Source organism: Astyanax mexicanus, chromosome 2 (genome assembly GCF_023375975.1).
Source record: "Astyanax mexicanus isolate ESR-SI-001 chromosome 2, AstMex3_surface, whole genome shotgun sequence".
NCBI classification, from domain to species: domain Eukaryota; kingdom Metazoa; phylum Chordata; class Actinopteri; order Characiformes; family Acestrorhamphidae; genus Astyanax; species Astyanax mexicanus.
The window spans coordinates 44623626-44650236 of record NC_064409.1 but is presented as its reverse complement, the minus strand read 5'-3'; the positions used below and the strand labels follow the sequence as shown (position 1 = coordinate 44650236).

The 26611-nt window shown below is 37.7% G+C and overlaps 2 protein-coding genes, 1 long non-coding RNA gene and 2 other non-coding genes across 5 annotated transcripts; 2 read left to right on the top strand and 3 right to left on the bottom strand.

Annotated features, from left to right (window-relative positions):
• Window positions 1-3561: 3561 nt before the first annotated feature.
• On the bottom strand, window positions 3562-7089 carry rpl18a (ribosomal protein L18a). Its single transcript, XM_007235049.3, has 5 exons — window positions 6941-7089; window positions 5138-5317; window positions 4735-4864; window positions 4004-4113; window positions 3562-3712 (listed from the first exon to the last, which is right to left on the bottom strand). Exons 1-5 carry the CDS (start codon window positions 6956-6958, stop codon window positions 3620-3622), a joined length of 531 nt encoding a protein of 176 aa, XP_007235111.1. The 5' UTR covers window positions 6959-7089; the 3' UTR covers window positions 3562-3619.
• LOC125799215 (small nucleolar RNA SNORA68) lies at window positions 4480-4615 on the bottom strand. The gene has a single exon (XR_007438043.1). It is a non-coding gene; the product is annotated as a small nucleolar RNA SNORA68 (small nucleolar RNA).
• On the bottom strand, window positions 6151-6285 carry LOC125799214 (small nucleolar RNA SNORA68). The gene has a single exon (XR_007438042.1). It is a non-coding gene; the product is annotated as a small nucleolar RNA SNORA68 (small nucleolar RNA).
• Window positions 7090-15508: 8419 nt separating the features above from the next.
• Window positions 15509-19356, top strand: LOC125798982 (uncharacterized). The gene is made up of 3 exons (XR_007437770.1): window positions 15509-15597; window positions 16608-16640; window positions 19242-19356. It is a non-coding gene; the product is annotated as an uncharacterized LOC125798982 (long non-coding RNA).
• Window positions 19357-23595: 4239 nt separating this feature from the next.
• Window positions 23596-26497, top strand: commd9 (COMM domain containing 9). The gene is made up of 6 exons (XM_007235050.4): window positions 23596-23702; window positions 25095-25220; window positions 25317-25456; window positions 25590-25624; window positions 25712-25815; window positions 25926-26497. Exons 1-6 carry the CDS (start codon window positions 23652-23654, stop codon window positions 26061-26063), a joined length of 594 nt encoding a protein of 197 aa, XP_007235112.1. The 5' UTR covers window positions 23596-23651; the 3' UTR covers window positions 26064-26497.
• Window positions 26498-26611: the final 114 nt, after the last annotated feature.

Here is a 26611-nt window from a genome sequence, read left to right as displayed (position 1 = left end):
GCGACAATTACTCCAACAAAAGTAGGATAAACCCAGTCTTTAATAGTCTATCCAGTCTATCACATCATATATTCACACATCTGCCCTGTATGTAGGGAGTGTGCTGAAGCAGGTTCCCATAGCGCACTAATGAACTGAGAGGAGAGAATTTATTTGAACTGTATTACAGAAATATGCTCTTTGGCTGTCCTTTAGTTATTAACGTCTGTAACTGAGACTCTGCTTACATGACTTATTGGACCGTTTCATGTATATTTCCAGGACTTTATTTTTTCACAAAACGGTAGGTATTTTTTAAACACGTTTTTCTAAAATTATATTCCAATATTTGCCAGACTTTAGATTGGAAATCAGACGTACTCTCTTGCACAGGGGTCATCATTTCCGGTACTGGAGGGACTGGTGTTTGCACAGCACTGTTTGCTTATTTTTATTCTCCCCCACACCCACACTAAACCCAGTAATAAATTGATGAGTAGGATCAGGTGTGTAAGAGCAGGGTAATCAGCAAATTTCTTTGGACACTGGCCCTGTAAGACTAGAACTGGTGACCCCGGCTCTAGGCTGCAGCCTATGACTCTTATTTTGGTCAAATTCTGCCATCTTGTGGTGATTATAGACACCAACTTGTGTAAATAAATAATACTATATTAGATTTACTGAGTTAGGCCCTAAATAGTTTGTTCTGTATATAAACAATTATTTGTAAAGCATCTAAATTGTTTTGTTTGCTGAAAGGTTGAAAAAGCTTCTGAATACAGTGGAAAATTAAATTTACAATGTTACAGAAATGGTTTGATATTAGTATCATCAAATATTTGATTTTATTGTTTTAAATTTGAAGTATTCTTCTTTTAATTTCAGTGAATCACAAACCCCATTTACACCTGGTCACATCCTGGGACTAGTATTTGGATTAGATCCTGATAAGAATGTAACGTTAAACAAATGCATTTACACTGGGTTTTCCAATGTGTTTTAGCCTGAAATCAAATTGCTGTCAGACATAATATGCAAATTTGCATGTGTGGATGTGGTGCTGGGCAATTTTCATAATAAATTCGGTCCATTCGAATTACAATTTTAATGCAATTTTTAAAATGGAGTACTCACGATTTTACATACTGTGATGTGCGGAGGCGGGGAAGCCGTGGGTCCGCCCGCGCCCTGACACACAGTCCCTGCCCGGCCCAGCTGGTCTGGTCTGCATCAGCCCTCACTCAGAGAGACACGCTACAGGTGAGAGGAAGGCTGAGGCAGAAAGGACCATTAAAAGACGTAAAGTCACAAGTTAAGCGACTAGAGCCCCACTGAGTCAGCATATACATTTTTGGAGTTGTTTTGGGTGTTGGTGGAGGGCATTTTAACCGAAATAAAGGTAGGTTGTGAGTTCACACAATCCCTGTGTCTCTTGTACTAAAAACAGTTCCAGCACTTTTAACACCTGGTGGGATAAAGCATTTATTAATCTAGAAATAAATCCTATTGTTCCTAAAAACTGCAGCACTCTTTGGTGAGGCTCCATGACTAATTGTGGAAAACAATAATATCTCCTTCAAAGTTTCTTCTGTGACTCGTTTAGTGCATTTATTTATTAATTTTCAGTCACATGTTTTGAATCATTGATTCACTCAATGAGTAGACTCAACCCAAAGCCTCTAAACACCAAATATCACATATTACAATCGAAAACCTGATTTTTTGTGAAAAAATTAAAGATATTTTAGGCCATAATCGGCCAGCACTAATGTGGTGTTTCAGTTCCTTTCAATGAAAGGGGTTTTGGTTGCTGAATGCTTCTTTGATAGAGGTAAGTTTTTGCTCTGCTGTAACATGCCTCAAATGCATCTTAGATCACCTGCTCAAGTGGTTTAAATGATCAGCTCTGTACATGGTTTTAACCATGAAAAAAAACAGAAATTAGTTATTTAATATACTGCCGGTTTAACAAGTTTCCCACCTACAATAAATCGAGAGGTATGTAATTGTTATGGTGGGTAGCCAGAATCTAAAACAAAATCCATAAAATAACATGGTATGATTTTTTATTTATTATTTTTTGCATTAAATAAGTATTGGAAAACCAAGCAGGAGTTCTGGCTGTCAAAGACCTGAAGCTCTTCTGTTCGGCACTCATTACCTGTATTATCTGCACCTGTTTGAACTAATTACCTGTATAAAAGACACCTGTCCACAAACTCAATCACACTCAAACCACTCCACCATGGTCAAGACCAAAGAGCTGTCTAACACCACCAGGGACAAAACTGCAGACCTGCACAAGGCTGGGATGAGCTACAGAACAATATTCAAGACACGTCCATGCTCATTTTTCTGTGAAGGGGACAGGACCACTGTCATGTGGAGTATAACCTGTTCTAGTGATGTAAGTGCCTACTGCGCATGTGTGAATCAGACTTTATTCACCCGTTCGCGAGCTGGGAGGCTCGCGCCTGGTATTCAATAAAGAGCAATGCTTTGTTTACAACCTGCCTGACGATTTGGAGTGATTATTAGCGGCGATAAACGCCACAACCACTGCACCATATTGAAGAGGATAGATGGGTTCATATATCGCAATAATTTGGACCTCATTCCCTCAGTACAGCAAGAGCATTGAAGATGGGTTGTGGCTGGGTGTTCCAGCATGACAATAACCCAAAACACAGCCAGTGCAACTAAGAAATATCTCCATAAGAAGCATTAATGTCCTGGAGTGGCCTAGCCAGCCTCCAGATCTAAAACCAATAGATCTTTGGAGGGATCTGAAAGTCAAAGTTGCCCAAACAGAGCCCCAAACCCAAAGGATCTGGACAAGATCTGTATCGGTATTTTCTGGATTTTTTTTATTGTTTACAGTTTAAGTGTGCTTAGGAAAATAATTACAGCCCTCTCCCTTCTTTGGTAGGTAGAAAAATTTAGCAGTGCATCAAAAACTTTTTCCCCCCCACTGTAGTTCTTAATGAAAGTAAAAGTGGTTCTCTTATGGAATCCCCAAATTAACCATTTGAATAAATTTTCTGTAACTCTACAACATTTAGAATACAAAGTATTTATTTTTCATTAAAATGTGTAGGAAGACTGTGGTTGGGGCACTTAAATTTGCATTTTATGTTTTCCCATAAATTTTATTTTAGTTGTTGCAGTTGCTCTGAAGAAACCCTCAAGTTTGGGGTGAAACTGCCATACTAACAGGAATTGCTGCTCAGTGGCAACAATTTGTGTAGTCTGTTTAACACAAATTACCTGTAAAACCAGCATAAAGAAGCAGGAACATGAGCTTGTAAGCAATTTAGCATTCACTTTCAGGTGAAATTTTTGGGCTGGCTGAGTTAAAAAACCCTTACAAACTGAAGTAATTATTTTTTTGTTTTAAAACAAGAACTTAGACACGAATGGCTGTCACTTAGCAAAAATGCATAATTTAAATAATCTAAGACATAAATAAAGCTTAAATCTGCATAGTAAGGACCCATTAAATCATGCACCGATATATTGCTTGCTGCTGGTTTAACTTCATTAAAGTTAGCTAGTTTTACATATAATTAATTCAGACAAAGCTTTAGTTGTGTCATATTTCTTTAATTCCCCAGCAATCTTAACAGCAAGAACATACAATTTAGAAGAATGTGTTTGGTCTCCTGGTGGTGAAGCGGGGCTTGTGCTGCTGGCGCAGAACCCTGTGGGGCAGGGGGAACTTGATCTTGGAGTCCTGTTAAATAGAGACAAGAGCCAGGTTAACAAATGGTCACAGTAAATTAAAAGCCATCAGTTCTTGAGACTTAAGAGGATGTTGCCAGTGTTCAAAGCCGCCAGATTTAAAGACAGTAGACTTTATCTGGAAGAGGAATCCAGCTGTTTATTCTTGCAGGCTTTTTACCAGAGCTGGCCATAAGGGACCAGTACAGTGAGAGACCTGCTGCTTAGAGCCAACTCCAAGTAAGAACTCAGTAGACAGTTGGGTATAAGGGGGAAAGGAGAGGAAAAAAAAAGAAATACTTACATGGAACTGCTTGATGGCAGGTCTACGACATTTGTTAGCAGCGATCACCTGCACCTTCATGATCTGAATAGCATGGGCACGTGCACGGTGACGAGCTCCCATATCACGGTCTGAAAATCAAAACATGGGGCAAAACGGTTAGCTAGCTGAGACGCAATTTTGGATCAGACGGATCAGACAAATCAAATAACCCTATTATCCAAGTTAGTGTATAAATCACTGTTGAGATTAAAAACAAAATTGCTAGATTTCATTATGACACTACCCAAGCTAACAACTAACTAAAACAGGGCACTCCTGTTCCTAGGAGAACCCATACTCTGCACAATTAATTTCCCTGACCAAGCACAGGATGACTAACTTCACAAGACTCAATTAGCTGCTAGATAAGGCAAATGTACACAAATGTGCAGTATGGGGTTAACAGGACTAAAATTAATGAAGCAAAAATCTGCAGGAGTAAAAATGGCAGTTTGACATGTTGAACCTTGAATTCACTTCCATTGGCACATAAGAGCGTATGAAAGGCGACAAGGTCCTTGGATTTTTCTTTGCGCACACATAGCAAGAACATTACACATGAATATAATGACCTTTGGGTTTGTGTGCAACTCATTTTCATGCTTTCTCTTGAAAAAAAATGTGAATCATTCATAAGCCATCCACCAATACTATTTGCAGAACTTAAGACAGGAATCTTAGGTGTGGTGGTATTGTGTGTTGGCACTCACAGCACTGGGTGACTGCTCCAGAGGTGGTCAGGTCTCTGTACTCGCGGTACATGTTGTGGGTGCCACTACGTGAGTCATAGCGCAGCCAGATGCCAAAGTTCTTTACTTTCAGAGGAGTCTTCTCATGAACCTAGAGATAAAATAACACATTTGTGAAATTTTTTAACACCTTGCCAAGTCTCCTCAGTTACTGTAAAAGAGGCACCATGTATATTCCATTACAAGGTAAGCTCTAAACACTTAAATCAAAGCAGGTGTTTGTTAATGTTGTGCAATGAAGTAAGTGTCATATTGGATTTCATAGAGAGACTAATAATTTAAGATAAAAAATGCAGCCCTCTGTACAGAGAGTTGAGAACACCCTACATTTATCACTATCAATATTGCAAAGTTGTAAACTTACCAGGCCACAGTACACAGTCTCTCCAGATGCCTTCTTCATCTTCCTCAGCTGAGAGACGAAGTACCAGAAGCGAGACTTGGCCACCACATGGTTGGGGGCGAAAATCCTCATGCGATACAGAGGAGGAGTTGGGTTCTTGGCAGAGGGCAAGAGACGCCCAACAACTTTGTACTCCCTAAGCTAAAAGAAAATAAAAGGCAAAAAGAGAAAGAGCAGTCAGGCATGGATTTTAATCTGCATGTATTTCATGTACACAGATTTTCCACCCTGCAAAAGCTCAGCCTTTCCAACCACTATTCTAGGAGTTATTATAAATAAGCTTAACTATACCTGCAAAATAAACAGATTTGTAAAGATATCTTTCGGTCATTTAGACTAATCAAAGAGTAGTACTGCGCTAGTAAAAGGAACCCAATCTGCCTTCATTCTAAACTCATGCGGGTAAGAGGTGTTTACATACTAGTTTTAATCTGAATTTCAAAAAAACTAAATTGAGAACCATCCTACTTCACAAAGCCTGTACACAATAAATCAGTGATGAGGTTACAACAAAAAATTGACATATTTTACATGTATTCATTTGTTGATTTTATCTAACTTAAGAGCATATCTACAAATACAATAAAATGTACAAGTGGGTCATAAATAAAATATGTAGCTATATGTGTAATATATATAAGCATTTTGTCTGATTTTTCTTACTATATTTTTGTTGTAAACTTGACTTTTTTATTCAGTGCCCATGTACCTAAAACACTCCAGCATGTTGTGGGCGCTTCAGCTTCAAACGATTAAAAAAAAAAAAAAAAAGTTTATATATTTACTACATCCACAGGGATGCCTAAGCTTTCAAAATATATTTTTTCCTCCCTCGTAGTTGAAATTATACAGATGCTTAAAAATAACTTTATTTCCCCACCCATGCACACTGAATTATTTGCTAGATTGGGCAAAAGAAAAAAAGTTTAGGGTAGAGATAAGTGCGAATTCCTGAGTAACCCTTAAAAAGTTCACGGTGTTGAACCTTGAATTCACTTCCATTGGCACAGTACAAGCTTATGGAAGGCGACAAGGTTCTTTTTTTCCTTTGCGCACACATAGCAAGATCATTACACATGAACATAATGATCTTTGGGTTTGTGTGCAAATAATTTTTCGCTGTGTTTAAACAGTTCAGTAAGTCTCAGACCTTCACCAATACTATTAGAAAGAACCAAATACAGCTTATACAGGCAACTAGACCACTTTCCATCAGTGACACAGACATACATTACATACATACAGTGCGTAAGTAGGTACAAGTGTGCGTATAACTATAAACACGTGTTAATCTGATTATAAATGTAGTATACAGTTATCTATCTGTTCATGTTGTAGCAGTAAGTTGGTTAGCTTAGCTCGTTAGCTGTATGGGTAATCAGTAAAGCAGGCCAGAGACAGCGCCAGTACTCCGTCCACCACCGGACGGTTCATCTACCCGGGGGTAAACAGTGATTATAAAGCACAGATCTGCTCTCTACAGGACCGGACGCCACAGTAATGGTAAAATAATCGCAGTCTGTTCGTCGGCTCTACGCGCACAAAGCGGCCGCGCGCACCGCATGGTCTTCACAAGCGCTGCCGGCCGCCATGTTGGTCCTCGCGCACAGCCCCGCTATTATCAAACTATAAAAAACCCATTTAAACCGAACCCGAGCGGCCCGCCCGGCTCCCAGCCGACACATCAGTACCTTATATAAGATAATAAAGTGAGTAGAGGCGGCTAGCGCCGTAAATAAGGGTATAAAAGTGATGTGTACGTACTGTGCCAGACGCCTTCATGGTGTCTCTCTGACTGCCACTGTGGAAAAGGAAGCAGTAACGCGCTCGAGCTCCGCCTCTAACCTCCCGCTCTTCTTCTACACACACACAGATCCTCACTACTCAGATACTCAGACCTGCCCCCTGCTGATCATACAACAACACCGCAGCAGCACAGCTGAGAGACCCCTCACTGACATCACCTTCAACCAGACCTGTATACCTGCCCAATATGATTCAGCTACGATCCCGGACATCTGAGGAGCCTCGAGCTCGATGCAGCAATGAAGCAGGACCTGCATGCAACATTATACTGTCTGCCATCACCCACAAACACCAATAAAGAACTGCCAATGTAGGGGAATGAACAAAGCTAGCTGTCTTTGTGTTGAGATGGTTATATTCTGTGTCCGAAATACACTAAATGCTAACTTGATGCATTTCACACGATCTCACTTAGAAGGCAGCGTAGTGTCTGAATACTTGTCTACATCAAGGTGTGGTATTTTTCACTTGTGATATCCTGCTGCACTTTTTTTTACTGAATGCCTTGCTGTCCCTTTGCTACTGTAATACTGTGGATTTCCCCACAGTGTGACTGACTAATAAAGGATTATTATTAAAGGATACTATCTTATCTTATTGTGCTAAAAATGAAGAGCGATGGACGAAGTATACTAATGAATTGATGGACCGAAATGAAACTTACTAAATACTTACTAAAAAAAACAGGACCTTTACCTGAGGGTCTGTTAGAACTGTTAGAACAAGCCACTGTTTTACTTCAGGAATATCAATTTAAACAGAAAAAAACGAAGGTCAGACAGATGCCCGCTATAAACTCCGCTCCTTATGAGACAGCGGTACGCGTTCATGCTGTCAGGCGACCCGTCAATCAACTTGTGCACAGCTGTCAAATCGAGAAGGGTCTGTCTGCAAAGCCACGAATTTAAGCCAGCAGTTTCAGGCCAGTGGCACTCTGCGCATGCGTTGACACTTGCTTCGGTTTTCTTAGCGATTGCTATACTGGCTACACTTTAATAGTTTTAGGCAGAGACTGTAAAAAAAGATGGACTCCGTATCTCCGTTCCCATTCATTCAATGAAAATGAAGCCAAAATCTTCCGCCATGTTGGCGATCCTGCCACCTGATTCTGCGCAGTAGAGTCCAGAGGAGGGAGAAAGACTGTGGAGAGCAGCCTACTCATTTGAATAACCCCGCCCCTGAGGGCTGCCTCGCGAGTGGGGCGGAACGGAGCTGACGGTCTGTTAATGGTCCCGCCCATAAGCAGCCCTTTTACAATAACCACACCTTTTTTTAATAGAGCTGAATAACGTTTTAAACACCGAATTCTGTGGGGATATAAACATTTGACAATATAAGCAGAGGTTACACTAGCTGTTGCATTAAAATATTGGAGGTAGATTTACAGTATATTAGAAAAAAACGTGATTGAAAGTTGTCTGTTTTGCCATTGAAACCTATGGGAATGGGTGGAGTTACACGGCTTTCTGCAGCCGAACAGCAGGGGGCGCCCGACCTGTGGTGGCTTCACTTTTGAGAGACGACCCTCTGTCCAGCTATATACAGTCTATGGTTTTAGGAGGTATTTCGGTTGTTTAGGACAAAAAAAAAAACTTTAATTTGAACACAGGGTAGTACACATTTTAGGTATTTGTGCCTCGATAGACTGATGGTCTATGTAGACATTTCTAGGCTTACGTGGGATTTACTTTTACACTTACTCAAACACACCAGAATTAACTATTCACCTCAAATATGCGATACGTATGATGTACATCATATTATAACTTTGGTGCAATATTTTATATTTATTATGGTTGCCATGGCAATAAAAAAATGTGACCTTCTCTCCTTTTTACATTGCTTGTTTATTTATTTTTTCTCTTTATTTTAAATTTACGGACACATATTCTTTTGTTTTAAGCTGTGACTTATTAAGTCCTAAATGTGTAAATAAATAATTAATAAAGGCTATCCTAACACATGAATAAAACAGACTTAAACTGAGCAGAATGTAAACACTAGGCTGAAAAACACATAGACATTTACATGGTAAATATTCCACACAAGATTGCGTAACCTATATGTAGGCACTCCAAATTGGACAAAATTAAAACAGAGAAACTTAATAACTTAATTAGCTATAATAATTATGAGGACAAAATATCACTCATATTTAGCTCTGACTTTAACAATACATGGGCTTTATGTTTACACTTACACAATCAACATAAACAGACTTAAACTGAGTATAATAATAACTTTATTAAGACAATAAAATTGTCATAATCCCAGCAAACAAGGAACGTCCCGGGGACGTTCGCGGACGTCCCTGTTTGGGCATTTTTGTAACGTTCTCTATAGGACGTTTGTAGGACCAAACTGACGTCCGCATCAGGTCCTATTACCGTCCAAATGAAACGTTCCCTAACACCCCTTTAGAGGACGTTCGGTAACGTTCGCAGCAGGTCCTATTCTCGTCCATACATAACGTTCCCCAAACACCCCTTTATAGGACGTTCGGTAACGTTTGCAGCAGGTCCTATTCTCGTCCATACATAACGTTCCCAAACACCCCTTTATAGGACGTTCGGTAACGTCCGCAGCAGGTCCTGTTCTCGTCCATACATAACGTTCCCAAACACCCCTTTATAGGACGTTCGGTAACGTACGCAGCAGGTCCTATTCTCGCCCAAACAGAACGTACACAGGACGTTACCTTAGAACGATTAGATGTGGTTTTATCCATGGAGCAGGTGCAGCTGATTAAAACACTGTTGATTTTCACATTACAGAGTGGTTGGGGAGCAGCCCATCACACAGACTAGACGTGGGTATTTTCCTTTGCCTTTCCATATCTTTCCTTTCTCAGAAATGGAATGGGGCTGCTCTTTTTCAAGCCCCAAAACAGGCTAGATTTAGATTTAATTAGGCTACAAACCAAATGACATTACTTGTGAGTTTAATGCTAGTCAATGTTTTTTTTTTTTTTTTTTTTTTTACAATTTATCATGTGAATATTGATATTAAGTGTTTTCACTGTGCAAGCATCACATTTTCATTGTCTAAATTGTAACATCTTGTACCATCACCAATAGCTTATCAAAACTATACAAATACTGCACTTATAAAAATGGCATTAAGCCAACCTGAGGTCAAAACAGTTCAAGTGTATCTTGTGTGTATCATAGCAGGAATTACAAAAAAGTATTTCACTTTTGCTTGCCAGAAAAAAAAAAGAAAAACCCATAAAGGTTTGGTCAGAAGTGTCAAATATATTTCACAGATAACAAAACACACATTGCATAAAACATTCTATTCTTAGAAATTTCTAAGTTTTTAAGTTAGGCTTTTTCTCAACTTAATAAATACATTCAGTACTGACCAACTTATAGAAACAGCCAAAAATAACAGCAGTACTTGTTTTAAAACATATTATGGTTACAGGTTAGCTGCTCTTTGGGGAGACAAAAAACTACTAAACATAGTTTATTGGGTGATAGTTTTTATTGTCATTATAACATTCAACATGAGACATACTGCTTTGTTATTATCTTTACAAAGACAATCAGTGCATTTCAGCTGTACATTTAGAGAATCAAACTTATCTTTTTAAAAATGCAGATTGTGTTAATCATTTTATAATCCTTGATCAGTGGACAGTTTCCTCACCTTAAAAGCAACACAGACACTTGTACAACTCTCAATAGTACATTTCTATTATGAAGGACCAATATTTTATATGATTAGTAGCTGTCCTGTGATTGAATGAAACTAAGGGTGCTTTCATACCTGAAAGTCCGGACCATGGTCTGAACCAACGTTCATGTGTTTGCTACACTGTACCTTTTGGTCCGGTTAGGTTTCATTTCACACTGCAGTTTAGTAAGCGGACAAAAGAACTTTACTATGTCCTCTCATCATCAGCTACGTGGGCTGCGTCTCTCTATACTCTATATTAATTGGTTTATAGAATGATAGGTGTTCGGCGAGTTGCTGTGATGTGATAAATCTGCCGCAGCAGAATGAGTGTAACAAATTCTCATTAGATTTATTTTATTTCTGTGTATAAGTAAGACTTAGTATATTGTTACAGTTAATAAATTATATCCCAGTGTGCTTGTGTCCTATAATGTTGCGTGACGCGCCTGCACGCCGAGGGGAGTCAGATTTCAGTACAGCACCAATCCTTTCTTCCTCTGGTTTGTTTTCTGCCTCTGCTTCCTGTAATTGGTCCAAATATCTGAACCATCTAGAAAAGTGCTTTCACACTGCAGGCGAATGTTTAAGGACTCCATGGTGATCTAACCAGGAACCAGCTAAAAAAAAAGGAAGAAGAAGAAGAAAGACAGTACACATTATTCTTGACATGACATACATACAAGGCAAAGTGCAAGCAGAGGCAGTGTTTGCACTGGGGGCTTCTGGAAATATTGTCCCATCAGTAATTACCCATGTTCATGACTACCATATATGCAATTATTTTCGAATGAATAAAAAACAACACATGAATCTAAACAGAGAGCGAGTGTATCTTTACCTATAGACTGTCAAAATAAATATATTGCTAAATGTAATCTAATGCTACTACACACTGAATCAACATCTTTGGACTGCAGCACAGTAAGCAGGGCACATTGTCATTGCAGTCGAACGGTATTAGCATGTTTAATTCGAAAAGTAGATGGTTGTCCACACTATGTGTTCTTTGATGAAACTGGTCAACCACCTTGACCATCAAACACCATCTTAAATAAAACATTTTTCTCAATCTTTTAACAGGGAACGAATGTAGGTTACAGTGCAGTTATCTGTTCTTCATATAGCTTGTTAATACTACACCACAGCCTTCCCTACTTACCTTTCCTTCACAAGCAGTAGCAGTAGGTCCAAGACGAATGAAGAATAATCGCTCAGTGAGGTGAGGAGCACATAGTGGTCTCCAACAATGACATTTCACTGGAAAAAGAAATAGGAGGTAATTAGCTACTACACAGGTGCACCATGAGGAGGATGGATTAGTTTCTATCAATCACCCTCTCTCTCTCTCATCCCCACCCCTCTCTCTGTGTAATTCAATTTGAGTTTGTTTTTAAATGCTATCTTTTGATAAGTTTTTATTACACAATACTTACTCTGACCTTTTTGACTCCTGCATCTGACAAATAACACAAAGTGCAAAAAAAAACTAAAACTAATAAAACTAAACTAAAACTAAGCTTTAAAAAATATATAAAAACGAATAAAAACTACAAAACCTTAGCATCTACACAGAGATCGAGACAGTGTATCTTTATCTGTATATTGAGGCAATATGGTTTTATCAAGTGAATAATTAAAATACATTGTCAAAACTAATGTACAGAGGTAAGAGTGCATTTGCCAGTAAGTGTTTTTGTGAGAAAATATAATCACACCTACAATTAGAGTGCTCTGTCCTCCTAGTGGTAAAGACTTATTGTAGTCTGCACAGCTGAGAAGTCATTAGACACATTCCAATCATGGTGAATGAAGTAGGCAGTGAAGCTTATATATGGTTCAGATATATGATTTGGACACAGAAGTAAAAACAAACTCCTGCACCTTTTCAACACTCTCTTTACATTTGTGTATAGATGGAGATGGGGGGATTCTTTGATTCTAGTACACAGTGCTAACTAGCTAACAAACTAGCCTGCCTCTCACTCTTGTCTGGGCTGGTATTTGCTGTAAAGCAGGACTGACTGTTGAATTGCCTGAGACACGTGATCCCATGGGGGCGTGTGCAGTGCTGCTTAACTTACAAGCGTGTTTTTTCCCTACAGACCACAATCTCAAAAAGACATATTTTGAGACTATATTAAATGTTCCTTAGAAAAAAAATATATATTTTTACTTACCTGGGTAAAACCCAGTCTGAAGATCCAGACTTCTGCCTGCTGGGTCCATGAGGGTCCAGGGGACTTGGGCCTATGTGAAGAAAATGTGCAAATATAAAACAGAAATGTGAATATTGGAGTTGCTGAATGTTAGAAGAAAGCCCTGTACGCACAATGTGGATTTTTCTCTGTTGACTAATTACTATGGTTACTAATGTCTTCCTAAATGGCAAAGCGTTCAAAAGTAGAGGCGGTACTGAACTATGAGAATGTATACCAGCTTGTTTTTCTGACTTAATTTCACCATTCAAAACAAGCCAGTCATAGGGATTTTTTTTTGCAATATGAAGGAAATGTTAATACGTTGTTTTGTTCAGGTTACAATTGTGGTCTGGTATGTTACAGGTCAAATTTATTTCAATATATTTGGACTGTGAGGGAACAGGGAGAATGTGCCAACTCCACACAGAAAGACCTGGGTCACTCCATGTAAATATGCGTGTATATATATATACAGTGCCCTCCATAATTATTGGCACCCCTGGTTAAGATGTGTTCTTTAGCTTCTCATAAATTGAGTTTTGTTCAAAATAATATAGAACCACGATGGAAAAAAAGAGTAAAATACAACCTTTAACTCAAGTGAATTTATTCAGTAGGAAAAAAATCCCACATTAAGAAATAATTATTTAACATCAAATCATGTGTGCCACAATTATTAGCACCCCTGATGTTAATACTTTGTACAACCCCCTTTTGCCAACAAAACAGCACCTAATCTTCTCCTGTAATGTTTCACAAGATGGGAGAATACAGAAAGAGGGATCTTTGACCATTCCTCTTTGCACATTCTCTCTAAATCATCCAACGACCTGGATCCTCTCCTCTGCACTCTCCTCTTCAGCTCACCCCACAGGTTTTCAATGGGGTTGAGGTCTGGGGACTGAGATGGACATGGGAGGAGCTTGATTCTGTGTGCGGTGAACCATTTCTGTGTAGATTTGGCCACATGTTTAGGGTCATTATCTTGCTGAAAGACCCAGTGACGACCCATCTTCAGCTTTCGGGCAGAAGCCACCAGATTTTGTTTTAAAATGTCCTGGTATTTTAGAGCATTCATGATGCCATGCACCCTAACAAGGTTCCCAGGGCCTTTAGAAGAGAAACAGGCCCACAGCATCACTGATCCCCCGCCGTATTTCACAGTGGGCATGAGGTGCTTTTCTGCATACTCAGCTCTTGTGTTACGCCAGACCCACTTAGAGCATTTGTTGCCAAAAAGCTCTATTTTTGTTTCATCTGACCAAAGCACACGGTCCCAGTTGAAGTCATAGTACCGCTTAGCAAACTCCAAACGTTTGCATTTATGTTTGTTAGTGAGAAATGGTTTCTTCCGTGCATGCCTCCCAAACAGTTTGTTGGCATGTAGATAGCGCCTGATGGTTGTTTTGGAGACTTTGTGACCCCAAGAAGCTACCATTTGTTGCAATTCTGTAACAGTGAGCTTTGGAGAACTTTTTATTTCTCTTATCATCCTCCTCACTGTGCGTGGTGGCAAAATAAACTTGCGTCCTCGTCCAGGCTTGTTTACCACTGTTCCAGTTGTTTTAAACTTCTTAATAATTCCTCTGACAGTAGATATGGACAGGTGTAGGCGAGTAGCGATTTTCTTGTAGCCATTGCCTGACTTGTGAAGGTCAACACACATCTGCCTCACTTGAATGGTATGTTCCTTTGTCTTTCCCATGTTGAAGATAAATGGCCTCTGTGTCACGTCATATTTATACCCCAGGGAAACAGGAAGTTGTGAATTACTAATTAAATGTTCCTACATACTCTGATCAACTTCGTAAACTACTGTAGAAGTGACAGAAATACTTTTATTAAATTTATTTCCTAAGAATTGTTAGGGGTGCCAATAATTGTGGAACAGGTGATTTTATGAAGAATAATTATTTCTTAGTCAGGGATTTTATTTCCCCCTTAAAATTTACTTGAGTTAAAGGTTGGACTTTACTTTTGTTTCCCATCGTGGTTCTATATTATTTTGAACAAAACTCAATTTATGAGAAGCTAAAGAACACATCTTAACCAGGGGTGCCAATAATTATGGAGAGCACTGTATATATATATATATATATATATATATATGTGTGTGTGTGTGTGTGTGTGTGTGTGTGTGTGTGTGTATACATATATATATATACACACACACACACAAACTCTGTTTTTCTCTGACAACAAGAATATCCTTACCTTATTACAAGAGAAGATTGTAAACTTGCAGCTTTCCGTCCATAAAATAGGGAATGGTGGTTTAGATAGGTGCAGCACAGCAGTCTCCAAAAAGGATGGTGTGCAGCAGATCAAATGAAAAAAGGAAGATGAACACAGCTCACTGGAGACAAAGAAAATTAACAGGTAATCAACTTATTGAAAGAACCAACTAAATACAACAATGCCACTGACACACTCTATATATATTTAAAATGTATCTAACAGACATGAAACATTTCACATTATTAAGATTTTGGAAAATAATAACAATAAAAATATCTATGCTATATATAAAGAAAGGTTTTATGCAATTTATAAATATATTTCATTCTTATAAATAAAAAAATATTGTAAAAAGTTTAATGGAAGGTGACTGACTAGTAGCGCACGCGGCGCACAGCTGTGGGCGCACGAGCCAGTTTTGGTCTCGTGAGGTTTCTGACAGTAACGGTTATTTTACCTCAGCTCCGCTAGTTTGTGGTCTGACAACACTTTTTGACGGTATAACATACAATATTTACAGTTTCCATAGTTAATTTGATTCATTTTTCATTATTGGTATTGTTGTAACTTTTATTACATGTAAATAGTGTTAATTTAAATCGGTATGTACCTTATATATCTGCTAGCTTGCAAGTTGCTATTTCAAATCTTCGTAAATATACTTTCAGGGGGAGTGTCAATTAGATAGTTTAGCAAAGGACGCTACATTTTATGGTTAGTTAACGTAATAATAATAATAATAATAATAATAATAATAATAATAATAATAATAATAATAATAATAATAATAATAATAATACGGTGCGCGAATTACGAACAAGATGAGTTTCAGTCAACCCTCAAGAATACGTTCATTATGTAACCCTAGCTAACTTAGCTAGTTAGCCAGCTAGTTAGGCTAACGAAACGCTAATCAAAGTCAATGCCATAAAGAGAATCTCTGCCTGGTGAGTTTGAGACTATTTCTTAAGTATACGGTCAAGGCAATTAATTATGTTACCAAATGTAATTTTAGTGTTAAATAAATGATCTATGGCTCGGCTCAGCCGACGCTAACGTTAACATACATTAGCTTGCAAGCTAACTAGCTAACTCTAACATTATCAAGCTAGCTAGGTTTGAGTAGTGGCTAGCTGTCCTACAAGCAAAATATTTAGTTAATGTACGCTTATTGTATGCTTTTACAACCTAATAATAAGCACTGTTGTACAATTTACAATAAAATGTAGTAAAACAACTATAAATCTCTATAAGTTATATAAAACAAAAACTTACCTCTCAGCCCGAAGCCTGCTCATATCACATAGAAACTCGACCCCAAATGAAATAATGCAACGCCTTCTGCCAGTGCAGAGCAGCAAGGGCAGGAGATAAAACACGGATAAGAATATCTCATTCCCCAGACACGCAAAAATCACTATTTGTTATTTAAGGCATGCTTATAATGTATTTAATGTATTCATGCAAAATATGGCTATTGACAGTTTTGTTTATCTTTTTTTCTCTAGCCCTATTCATCTGGCAGCATGTTCCCTAAAACGGTACGTCCAATGATCTAGAACGACCCACATTATACTTAATGTTTTATTACTATACAATAATTATAATTAATTTTATATTTTTAAGTGTTCAATAAACTGGATTTTTTTAAAGATAGACAAATATAACCACATTAATAGACATTACAAGTAATTTAACATTTTACTTTTTGGCATTTGGCATTGCTGGACTTGTGGCTCCGTACCGGGACTTCACTCAAGCTGCTGGAATACAATTCCCGTCTTATCCCGATACTATTGGTTTATATGAACATATATTTACATATCATGTGACAAGCGGCCTCCGACTAACATTTAACATCATTAAGCCCTGATTTATCAAACAAGCTTCTGATATGATGACAATAAATAATATCTCACACGAGGACCGCTTTGGAGGTGTTTCAATGAACAAACTCATGTAAAATAACTATTTTCGATATATGGTTTTTGTATTTATCTTGGTATTAGTGTTTTAGTCGACAAATAAGCACATACCCTATGCTGGTTACTCTTTAATTTGCGAGCGAGTTCATAAGTCATAAAATAAAGGTATATTATTATTATTATTATTATTATTATTATTATTATTATTATTGTTGTTGTTGTTGTATTGACCCTCCTGTTGTTTTCATTCTTTGTTAGCTATTTTTTTGGTCTCAATATAAAATTAAAAATCCATTATTTGAGCTCATAAAATTCAGTTTATGTTAAAAAAATACCAAAGGAAACAAAGAAGCTGAATTAATCCTTGGCAGAGCTTAGTGTGCTCGGAGTGGCCCTTATCTAATCTTATTCTTGCATTCATTTACATTCAACTATGTATGCATTCTCTATTCATCAGCCACTACTTCGCAGTAGATTAGATGTGTTTAACCTTCTGAGGGAATTCTCTTCTCCCAAATGTTTGAGTTGGTTGCGCCCACCAGTGGTCTTTTCTGGAGCGATGAAATTAAATATAGCAATAGAATAGGACGAAGCGTCACTGGCTGTGATGGAGGTAAAAAGAGGCCAGGTGGAGCCGAAAAGGCCAGATTAAAAAAAAAAAAGAAGATGGAAGAAGAAGCTGCCAAATGTTTAAAATTAACGAGCTTGTTTTCCAGAGGACAGACTCTAGTTGCAGCCGGTAAACAGAGATATGGAAATAATCTTGAATTGTCAGCTATTGCGCAACGTTTGCAATGTCGACTTAGCGTAGTTTATTTTGTAGAGCCCAATACACATCATTAACCTCTTAACACGCCCTGGCCCGCCGGCGGCCCAGAAATATGTCATAATTAATATCTGGCTGTGTTTATTAAAATAATTATAGGCACCCAATATGCCATTTTAAAGATTAGAATCTCTGCTTTTCAGTTATCTAGCCTATTTAGCTGTATATCCTTTCAGAAAATAAACATTTAAAGCGAAATATGCCTTGTTTATTAGAATTATTATTCATAATTACCATATTTGCGTTTTTTGTACGTTATATTCAGTGTTGGGCACGTTACTTTGAAAAAGTAACTAGTTACTTCTCCAAAAAGAGTTACTCCACTATAAAAGTAACCAGCTACAACTGTACCGTAACTGTAACCGTAAAAGTAAATTATGTAATTACTATTATTATTAGAAAAATAACAAGCGAAAATAACCCCAAAATGTTGACAAAAATATAGTCTAACGAATTAAAAAAAAAAAGAAACGAAAAACTCCACACAACCAAAGAAAATTACTAAGACTTGTAATACTGAAAAAAAAACGGAAAAAGCAAATTCGCGTCTGGGGATGAAATTAAACAAATTAGACAGGCACTTGTGCGTGTAAAATAAGTAAAGAACGAAATGAATACTAATAAAAAATAAACTATTATTATTATTATTATTATTATTATTATTATTATTATTATTGGCAGTGGTAGTAGAATAATAATACTTGACGCTATTATTAATACCAATTCTTTTTCAAATTATAAAAAATTTTATTGTTAGAATTCTTATGTTTAATATTATTGAGGCTGTTGCTGGTACAACAATAACAACAACAATAATAATAATAATAATAATAATAATAATAATAATAATAATAATACATGCTAATAAAATGCCACTTTTTATCATAATCATTTTCATTGCAGTTCCTACAACATAAGCTTTTATATTTGTATCCAGTTGATCTGCATAAATTCATATTCATTTTTTTTTTACTTCCCCCTCTTGTAAATTGTCACTACCAGTTACTATGATTCTAACAATAATATAACCAGACACTTTGCACTACATTTATAATATTTAATGTGGTTCTATTTGTTTTATAAGTTACATCGGAAGCCATTTCCCTGTGGTTTATTTTTTGCGCTCGGTGTGAAACACGCGTTAATATTTAAAATAACAATTGAAATGAATTAGAAAAAATAATCATTGTTTTTCATTTTTGTAATAATTCAGTCAGTTTATTTAGTCAGTATTTAGTATTGCACTTGCCGTGGTATAGCTGTATTAAACCATCATACTGCATGTCCAGTCCGTGGATTTTCATTATATATTAAGTACAGTTAATATATGTTGTATGAAGAGATCACAAAATTGAAAATGAACAAAAATACTTCTTTGTTTATTCTCTTAGGCTTCATCCCAGGGAGAGGAGGCTTGAGACGCTGACAGCGAGCACACCACACATTTTCAAGATCAGTTCATGTTCACAGTTTATTATTGTTACAATAAAGGTTTTTGCATCATCACTTTTTGTGTCTAATTTTACGCTACAAGCATTTACTGTCCCATCATAGACCGTGTTACCAGGAGGTCCTACAAACGTCCTAAGTATGTTGTATAAACGTCTCCTCAGAGTCCCCTGGATGTTATTTCGGGGTCCTATGAACGTCCTAAGAACGTTAAACAAAACCTTTAAAACACTTCCCATAAGCGTCCCCTCGGAGTCCTCAGGTGGTTCTAGAAACGTCCCAAGAACGTTACTAACGACGTTTAGAGGACTTTCCATCAACGTCCCCTGGACGTCCCGTGAAGGTTCCCTGGTGGTCCTACAAACGTCCTATGAGGACGTCCGCTGCAACATTTTGGCGACCCTACAAAATGCCCGTCCTGGGGACGTTCGCGGTGTTGGTTCGGGGGACGTCCTCCGGACGTGTTTTTGTTAGCTGGGAATATGAACAACAACGAACTAAAACAAACAAAAAACATTAACATTAACCAATACATTAACTAACAGCAATTTACAGAAATCATTATGAGCAGCAGAAATTAAACATTAAAAGTAATCAACGTGATACTTGTTGCATACTATTGGACTATTAGGATGTGCATGTAGTGTATAGAGTGTGTGTAATTCTCGCGGTGTCCTCCAGGTGTCAGTATATACATATAGTGAGTTTAGTTCTGATGGTTAAACGTGCTTCAGATCCGCTCTGCTCTCGCCGGGCGCAGTGGCGCGCGCCTGTAATCCAGGCTACTGGGAGGCTGAGGCTGGCGGATCGTTTGAGCTCAGGGGTTCTGGGCTGCAGTGCACTATGCCGATCGGGTGTCCGCACTAAGTTCGGTATCGATATGGTGCTCCTGAGGGAGCTCGGGATCACCAGGTCGCCTAAGGAGGGGTGAACCGGCCCAGGTCGGAGACGGAGCAGGTCAAAGCCCCCGTGCCGATCAGTAGTGGGATCGCGCCTGTGAATAGACGCTGCAGAGCAGCCTGAGCAAGATAGCGGAACTCAGTCTTTTAATACTTACAGAGCTCTCAACTCATCAAATATACATTCTTTACATTATACCATCTTCTACACGCCTCCACCACCTCCATATCCAACTCTTTATATTACAATCAACTCATCAAATATACATTCTTTACATTACACCATCTTCTACACACCACCTCCATCTCCAACTCTTTATATTACAATCAACTCATCAAATATACATTCTTTACATTACACCATCTTCTTCACACCACCACCGCCTCCATCTCCAGCTTTCTCTTTATATTACACTCTATAAAACACACACTAATTAAACCAACCACACACACTTCTTCTCCTCAGCAATTCTCACAGAGTACATTTAATCACCTGGATTTAGGATTTTTTTTTGATAAAGGAAAATTATCAACTCTAAAAATGTAAAAGAAAACTTAAAAACTCTATGAAAATTTTAATTAAACTGATCAACTTTATACAAATATAAAATAATCTTATGAACTTAAGAAAAATTATGAAGTAAAGTTATCCGTAAAAAAAACCCAGATATATAAAGGTGAATAAATGAAGGATATAGGTGAATGAGATGCTGTATTTTTGTTAAAAAAGTAAAGTTTTATTTCTTTTCGGATCCTGGTTCAGTTCCCCAGCTGTACTCAGTAGAGTCTCCTCAGTGGGTTCTGAAAGTGTAGTGCTGTGTGAACAGTGCTGAAAGGGCTTCTGTTTCTACTCCATTTCAGTATTTAAAAACAGGAGCTTCATGTTTTTACCGTGAAGAAGAACAAGACAGTTTGGCCTGGAGAAATCGGAGTGGTGCTCATCCAGCCAGTCCAGGTAGTTCAGCATCTCCACCTCTGAAAAATACCCTGAAAAAGACATAATGAGAAAAGCACTGACAGAGAATTAGTGAGAATTGGTGAAAAGTAGTGAGAATAAGTGAGAATTAGTGAGATTTAGTAAAAACAACACATTCAAACCTGAATTATCTTCAGTGATAGAAAAAAGTGTAAAAAAAATCTGTTTTTTTGTCTGTAATAAAAACTCTACTAACCTGCTATAAAACCTATATAGCAAATAAATCCAATTAATTAAAATATTGAATATATATTTTTATTTTCATTGCATTGGAATGTGTGTGTGGAGTGTGTGTAATTCTCGCGGTGTCCTCCAGGTGTCAGTATATACATATAGTGAGTTTAGTTCTGATGGTTAAACGTGCTTCAGATCCGCTCTGCTCTCGCCGGGCGCAGTGGCGCGCGCCTGTAATCCAGGCTACTGGGAGGCTGAGGCTGGCGGATCGTTTGAGCTCAGGGGTTCTGGGCTGCAGTGAACTATGCCGATCGGGTGTCCGCACTAAGTTCGGTATCGATATGGTGCTCCTGAGGGAGCTCGGGACCACCAGGTCGCCTAAGGAGGGGTGAACCGGCCCAGGTCGGAGACGGAGCAGGTCAAAGCCCCCGTGCCGATCAGTAGTGGGATCGCGCCTGTGAATAGACGCTGCAGAGCAGCCTGAGCAAGATAGCGGAACTCAGTCTTTTAATACTTACAGAGCTCTCAACTCATCAAATATACATTCTTTACATAATTAAACCATCTTCTACACGCCTCCACCACCTCCATATCCAACTCTTTATATTACAATCAACTCATCAAATATACATTCTTTACATTACACCATCTTCTACACACCACCTCCAGCTCCAACTCTTTATATTACAATCAACTCATCAAATATGCATTCTGTACATTACACCATCTTCTACACACCTCCACCACCTCCATCTCCATCTCCAGCTTTCTCTTTATATTACAATCAACTCATCAAATATACATTCTTTACACCATCTTCTACACACCTCCACCACCTCCATCTCCAGCTTTCTCTTCATATTACAATCAACTCATCAAATATGCATTCTGTACATTACACCATCTTCTACACACCTCCACCACCTCCATCTCCATCTCCAGCTTTCTCTTTATATTACAATCAACTCATCAAATATACATTCTTTACACCATCTTCTACACACCTCCACCGCCTCCATCTCCAGCTTTCTCTTTATATTATACTCTATAAAACACACACTAATTAAACCAACCACACACACTTATTCTCCTCAGCAATTCTCACACAGTACACTTAATCACCCGTCTTTATGATTTTTACCCTCAAAATATAAAAAAAACACAGTTTATGGAGCAGAAACTCTGTTTAATGTTACCGCTGTCTGTTAACCTGTTCTATAAGATTAAAGGTCAGTCTGTAATTTACTGCCTCCTAGTGGACAAAACCAGAAATTACAGACCCTGTTCAAACTAACAGACTCTATCACCAGAAGGAGGCGCTGTTTTATCAGTTATGTATTTATCTCCAGATGAAATAATATGAATATTAATATCCACAGCTTTCCCTTTTTATAAAGTTCTTTAAATTAGATTAGACATAGGTATATTATTATTTGTATTCTATTTGCACTACACTTACACCTATCAGTCATTACATAATCACTGACAGGTAAAATAAGAATATTACTCATTATCTCAGTGATTTTGAAGGCCACTGCACGCCACTTGTATCTACTGTTTAGTTCCTAAAAGTGCTCCAAGGTGACAGGATAATGGGCCCCCAAAGGCCACTGAAGTTCACATAGGTTCTACCGCACAACTTACAGAACTTGTTCAAAGATTGGTGCCAGATATTCACAGGACATTTTTACACGTATTGTGGAGTTTTTACTTTATTCCAGTGCTGCACTGACTTCAGCAAGAGCTAAGACAGAGTGATGTGATCTACACATCATGTGCTCCGCTCCAGTGCCGAGACTATTAGATGGAGATCAGTCCTCCGGCGCGGGGGATAGAGTTGCCAGGTTTGGGATTTTCCCCTTAAATGGGCTTGTTAGAAAATTCAATCGCGGGTAAAAATTCAGGGGTGGTGGGGTGGGTTTTTTGGGCTACTTTTAAAAATTACAGTGAGAGAGAGAGAGAGAGAGTGAGAGAAGGAGAGTGAGAGAGGGAGGAAGAGAGAGACTGAGAGAGGGAGGGAGAGAGAGAAAGAGAGAGGAGAGGACAGAGTTCAGGAGGGGCAAAAACAGAAATGAGTAAATAAGTTTTTTTTTTGGTAATTATAATTCTATTAAATGTTGACTGGGATATAAAACTTATAAAAGAACTGATAAAACAATCATGTTACAATATTATTAATGACTTATAGATAAATAGCAAACGTGTGACAGACTTCTGAGGCGGGTTTTATACTGACTTTGGGCGGGATAATTTTGGTGGACCTGGCAACCCTGCTGGGGATCACATGATTGTGGAAGTTAAAGATGGCTCCTGTAGCAGAGGAACATTTCAGCTCTCTGCAGCTCCTGTTAAAGGTGAGCTTTATCTCAGTGTTTTTATATAGACCTGTATTAGATACTCAGACTGTAGATTAGACGGATAAATGAAGGAACTGAACAGACCACCGGCCTGTTTAACACACGTCCACTGTGTTCATTCAGCCCCGACAGACAGCCCAGTTATCTTTATACACCCAGAAACGAGCTTCAGACACACTGAACCCATCCCTAATGTACTGCTATATTAACTGAAAATGCTCGTGTTTGTGTGTGTGTGTGTGCGTGTGTGTGCGTGTGTGCGTGTGTGTGTGTGTGTGTGTGTGTGTAAAATGTATTTACTTCTTTATTTGAGACTATTTATTTATTCTATGTTTGTTCTTTATGTAAAGCATTAGGCAGCTTCACTGTCACTGAATGAATGGAAGGTTATAATTTAATTTTCAGTATTTAGTCCCTGTACAATAATTTAGCAATAAAAAACGAGAAGAACACATCCAAGTTTTTAAGGTTTTTTAAAGTAATTATGAATTATTATAACAATACCAAAAATGACAGTTTTGTCACAAAATAATCAAGTACTTCATAGCCATATAAATGATTTCCATTTAAAAATGCATCTTTTTTAAATAAACAAACTAAACATGTCATATAACTATGGAAGTGCCATATCATATCATATGCAATAATATTGCCAACATTTTTGAATATCGTAAACAATATATATATATATAATATAAAATAAATAAAAAAATTGAATATTGTATTGTACACCCACCCCTAATTATCAGGGTATTTCTTTTTTGCTGTTTTTAGCCAAAGAAAAATTCACACAGTTTTCATTTCCCATTCTATAGCTACTAGAGACAGATTATATCTGTCCAGTGTAATTTATTTTACTTTAATCCTGAATATCTAGAGATATTTGGAGTGCATTCTTAGTATTATGACATTTTGGATCATTGGCTTCTGTTACAATTCTGATTAAATTCTTGAATTTTTTAATATTTTAGTTAAAAGTGTGCCCTATCATATCGTATGCAAAAATAAAATTAAATTTTTATTTTGTTGCAGTAGTGTATTCTTGAAATAAAAAAAATCAGTGTCTGTTCATACCGCAAGTGTCGTTATCACGAAAATACCATATGCCATATCGCCCACCCCTAAACACAACAACAATTCTGCAATCATAAGTTCTGTATTGTTCAATGGGACAGTGTAATAATAGTGTATTGTGGTTTAGGACTTGCAGAATAGAGTTAGACCTGAACTTTTTACTGTATTTTAATATTAATATAAGTAAGAGTAGATTAAAAATAAACACTTTTCCCATACCTTTGTATTGTATATTGTGTGATGATCTTTTTAAAATATAATTGCTAATTTAATGAAAATGATGCCGTAACATTCTGCCTCAATAATTTGTTCTAGGCTCCATCCAAAGATGTGGTGCGACAACTATGTGTGGACAGTTTCCCATCCAGAGCACACGAGTCTCGGGTTCTGATCGACAGCACTGCACAGACCCTCTCTGTGTCCAGCACTGAAGCTGCACAGGTTAGCATGTGGGGCTTAATTTGAATCAGATGATTTTTAGTAATCTAAATCTATTAGGAACAAAGACATTTAATTTAAAGTCTTTTTTTTTTGCAGGTGCTGACAGCATTTCACACGCTCTCACATCACGTTGTGTACCATAATTTAACAGCAGCAGAACAAATTCTCTCTGTGTTCCCCGACACTTTCCACCCTAACCTCAAAAATCTCCTCACGAAGATCCTGCTGGAACAGAGGTGATTACACATAACTCTTAACAGATTTAAAAAAAAATCATAACAGTATAATATAATATGAAATGTCTGTATAGAAAACAAGTGCCGTGTTAATTCATATGTTGCAAATGTATCTGTTGTTTTTTTATTTTAGTACGACGTGGCGAAATGATGCTTTGGCCAGTCAGAGTAAGTTCATGTTTATGTTAACAGTCTTTAACATCTTTTTGTAACAGTAATTGTTGTATAACAGATATTCTGTATGTGTGTATGCAGTTTCTTTGCCACAGCTTGTAGACATGGAGTGGAGGGTGGACATGAAGACGGCCTCAGACTCAGTGAGCCGCATGGCTGTGCCTACTTGTATTTTGCACATGAAGGTATAAAAAAGCTAAATTCTGGCTTATTTTCTACAGTAAATTAGATATGCGTTATGTTGTCTGATCTGCAGATAATGATTCGTGCGTTCTGTCTTGTGTAAATGTTCTAGATCCAGGATTCACCTTGTATGAGTGGCAGTGCTTGTGACTCTTCAGTCACTGTGGAGCTGAGCAAAGAAACTCTGGACACCATGCTGGATGGCCTGGGCCGCATCCGAGACCAGCTGTCCGCTGTGGCTGGAAAATAGACCCAATCAGACATTTTGTAGAAAAGTCCACAATTTACCAGTTTAATTAGTAGTTAACTGTTAATCAAGCCCGTATCTGATCACCCTGTTTGAGTGCATGTGCCACAAAACCAAGACTAAAGCATTTTAAAGCAGGACTACATTTTCAAGTGAAAAAAATCAACAGAGATTTAAACAATAGTCTAGGGATCCTAACATGAAGGTTTTGGGGAATTTGTCCTCTGCCATTATAAAATCCCATTATTGCTAATACTGTGCCACAATCATGTATACAAATACAGTATGTGTTTTTTATATATGTGATTGCCAGGGCAGCACTGACTGTCATGACAATATTTTTTTTTTTCAATATATTAATTATAATACTAATTCATTGTCATCAAATGTAATTTTTTTGTTAACATAAAGTTTATAAATTCTCTGAACTTTTAAAACGTGTGTTGACTCTTGCTGCCAGAGGTCTGGAAATGAATGTAAACAATGCCTACAAGGCAGATGAGAGCTATAAGTAGATGCTAAAGCATTTCAACCTGCAGTTTCTACCACCA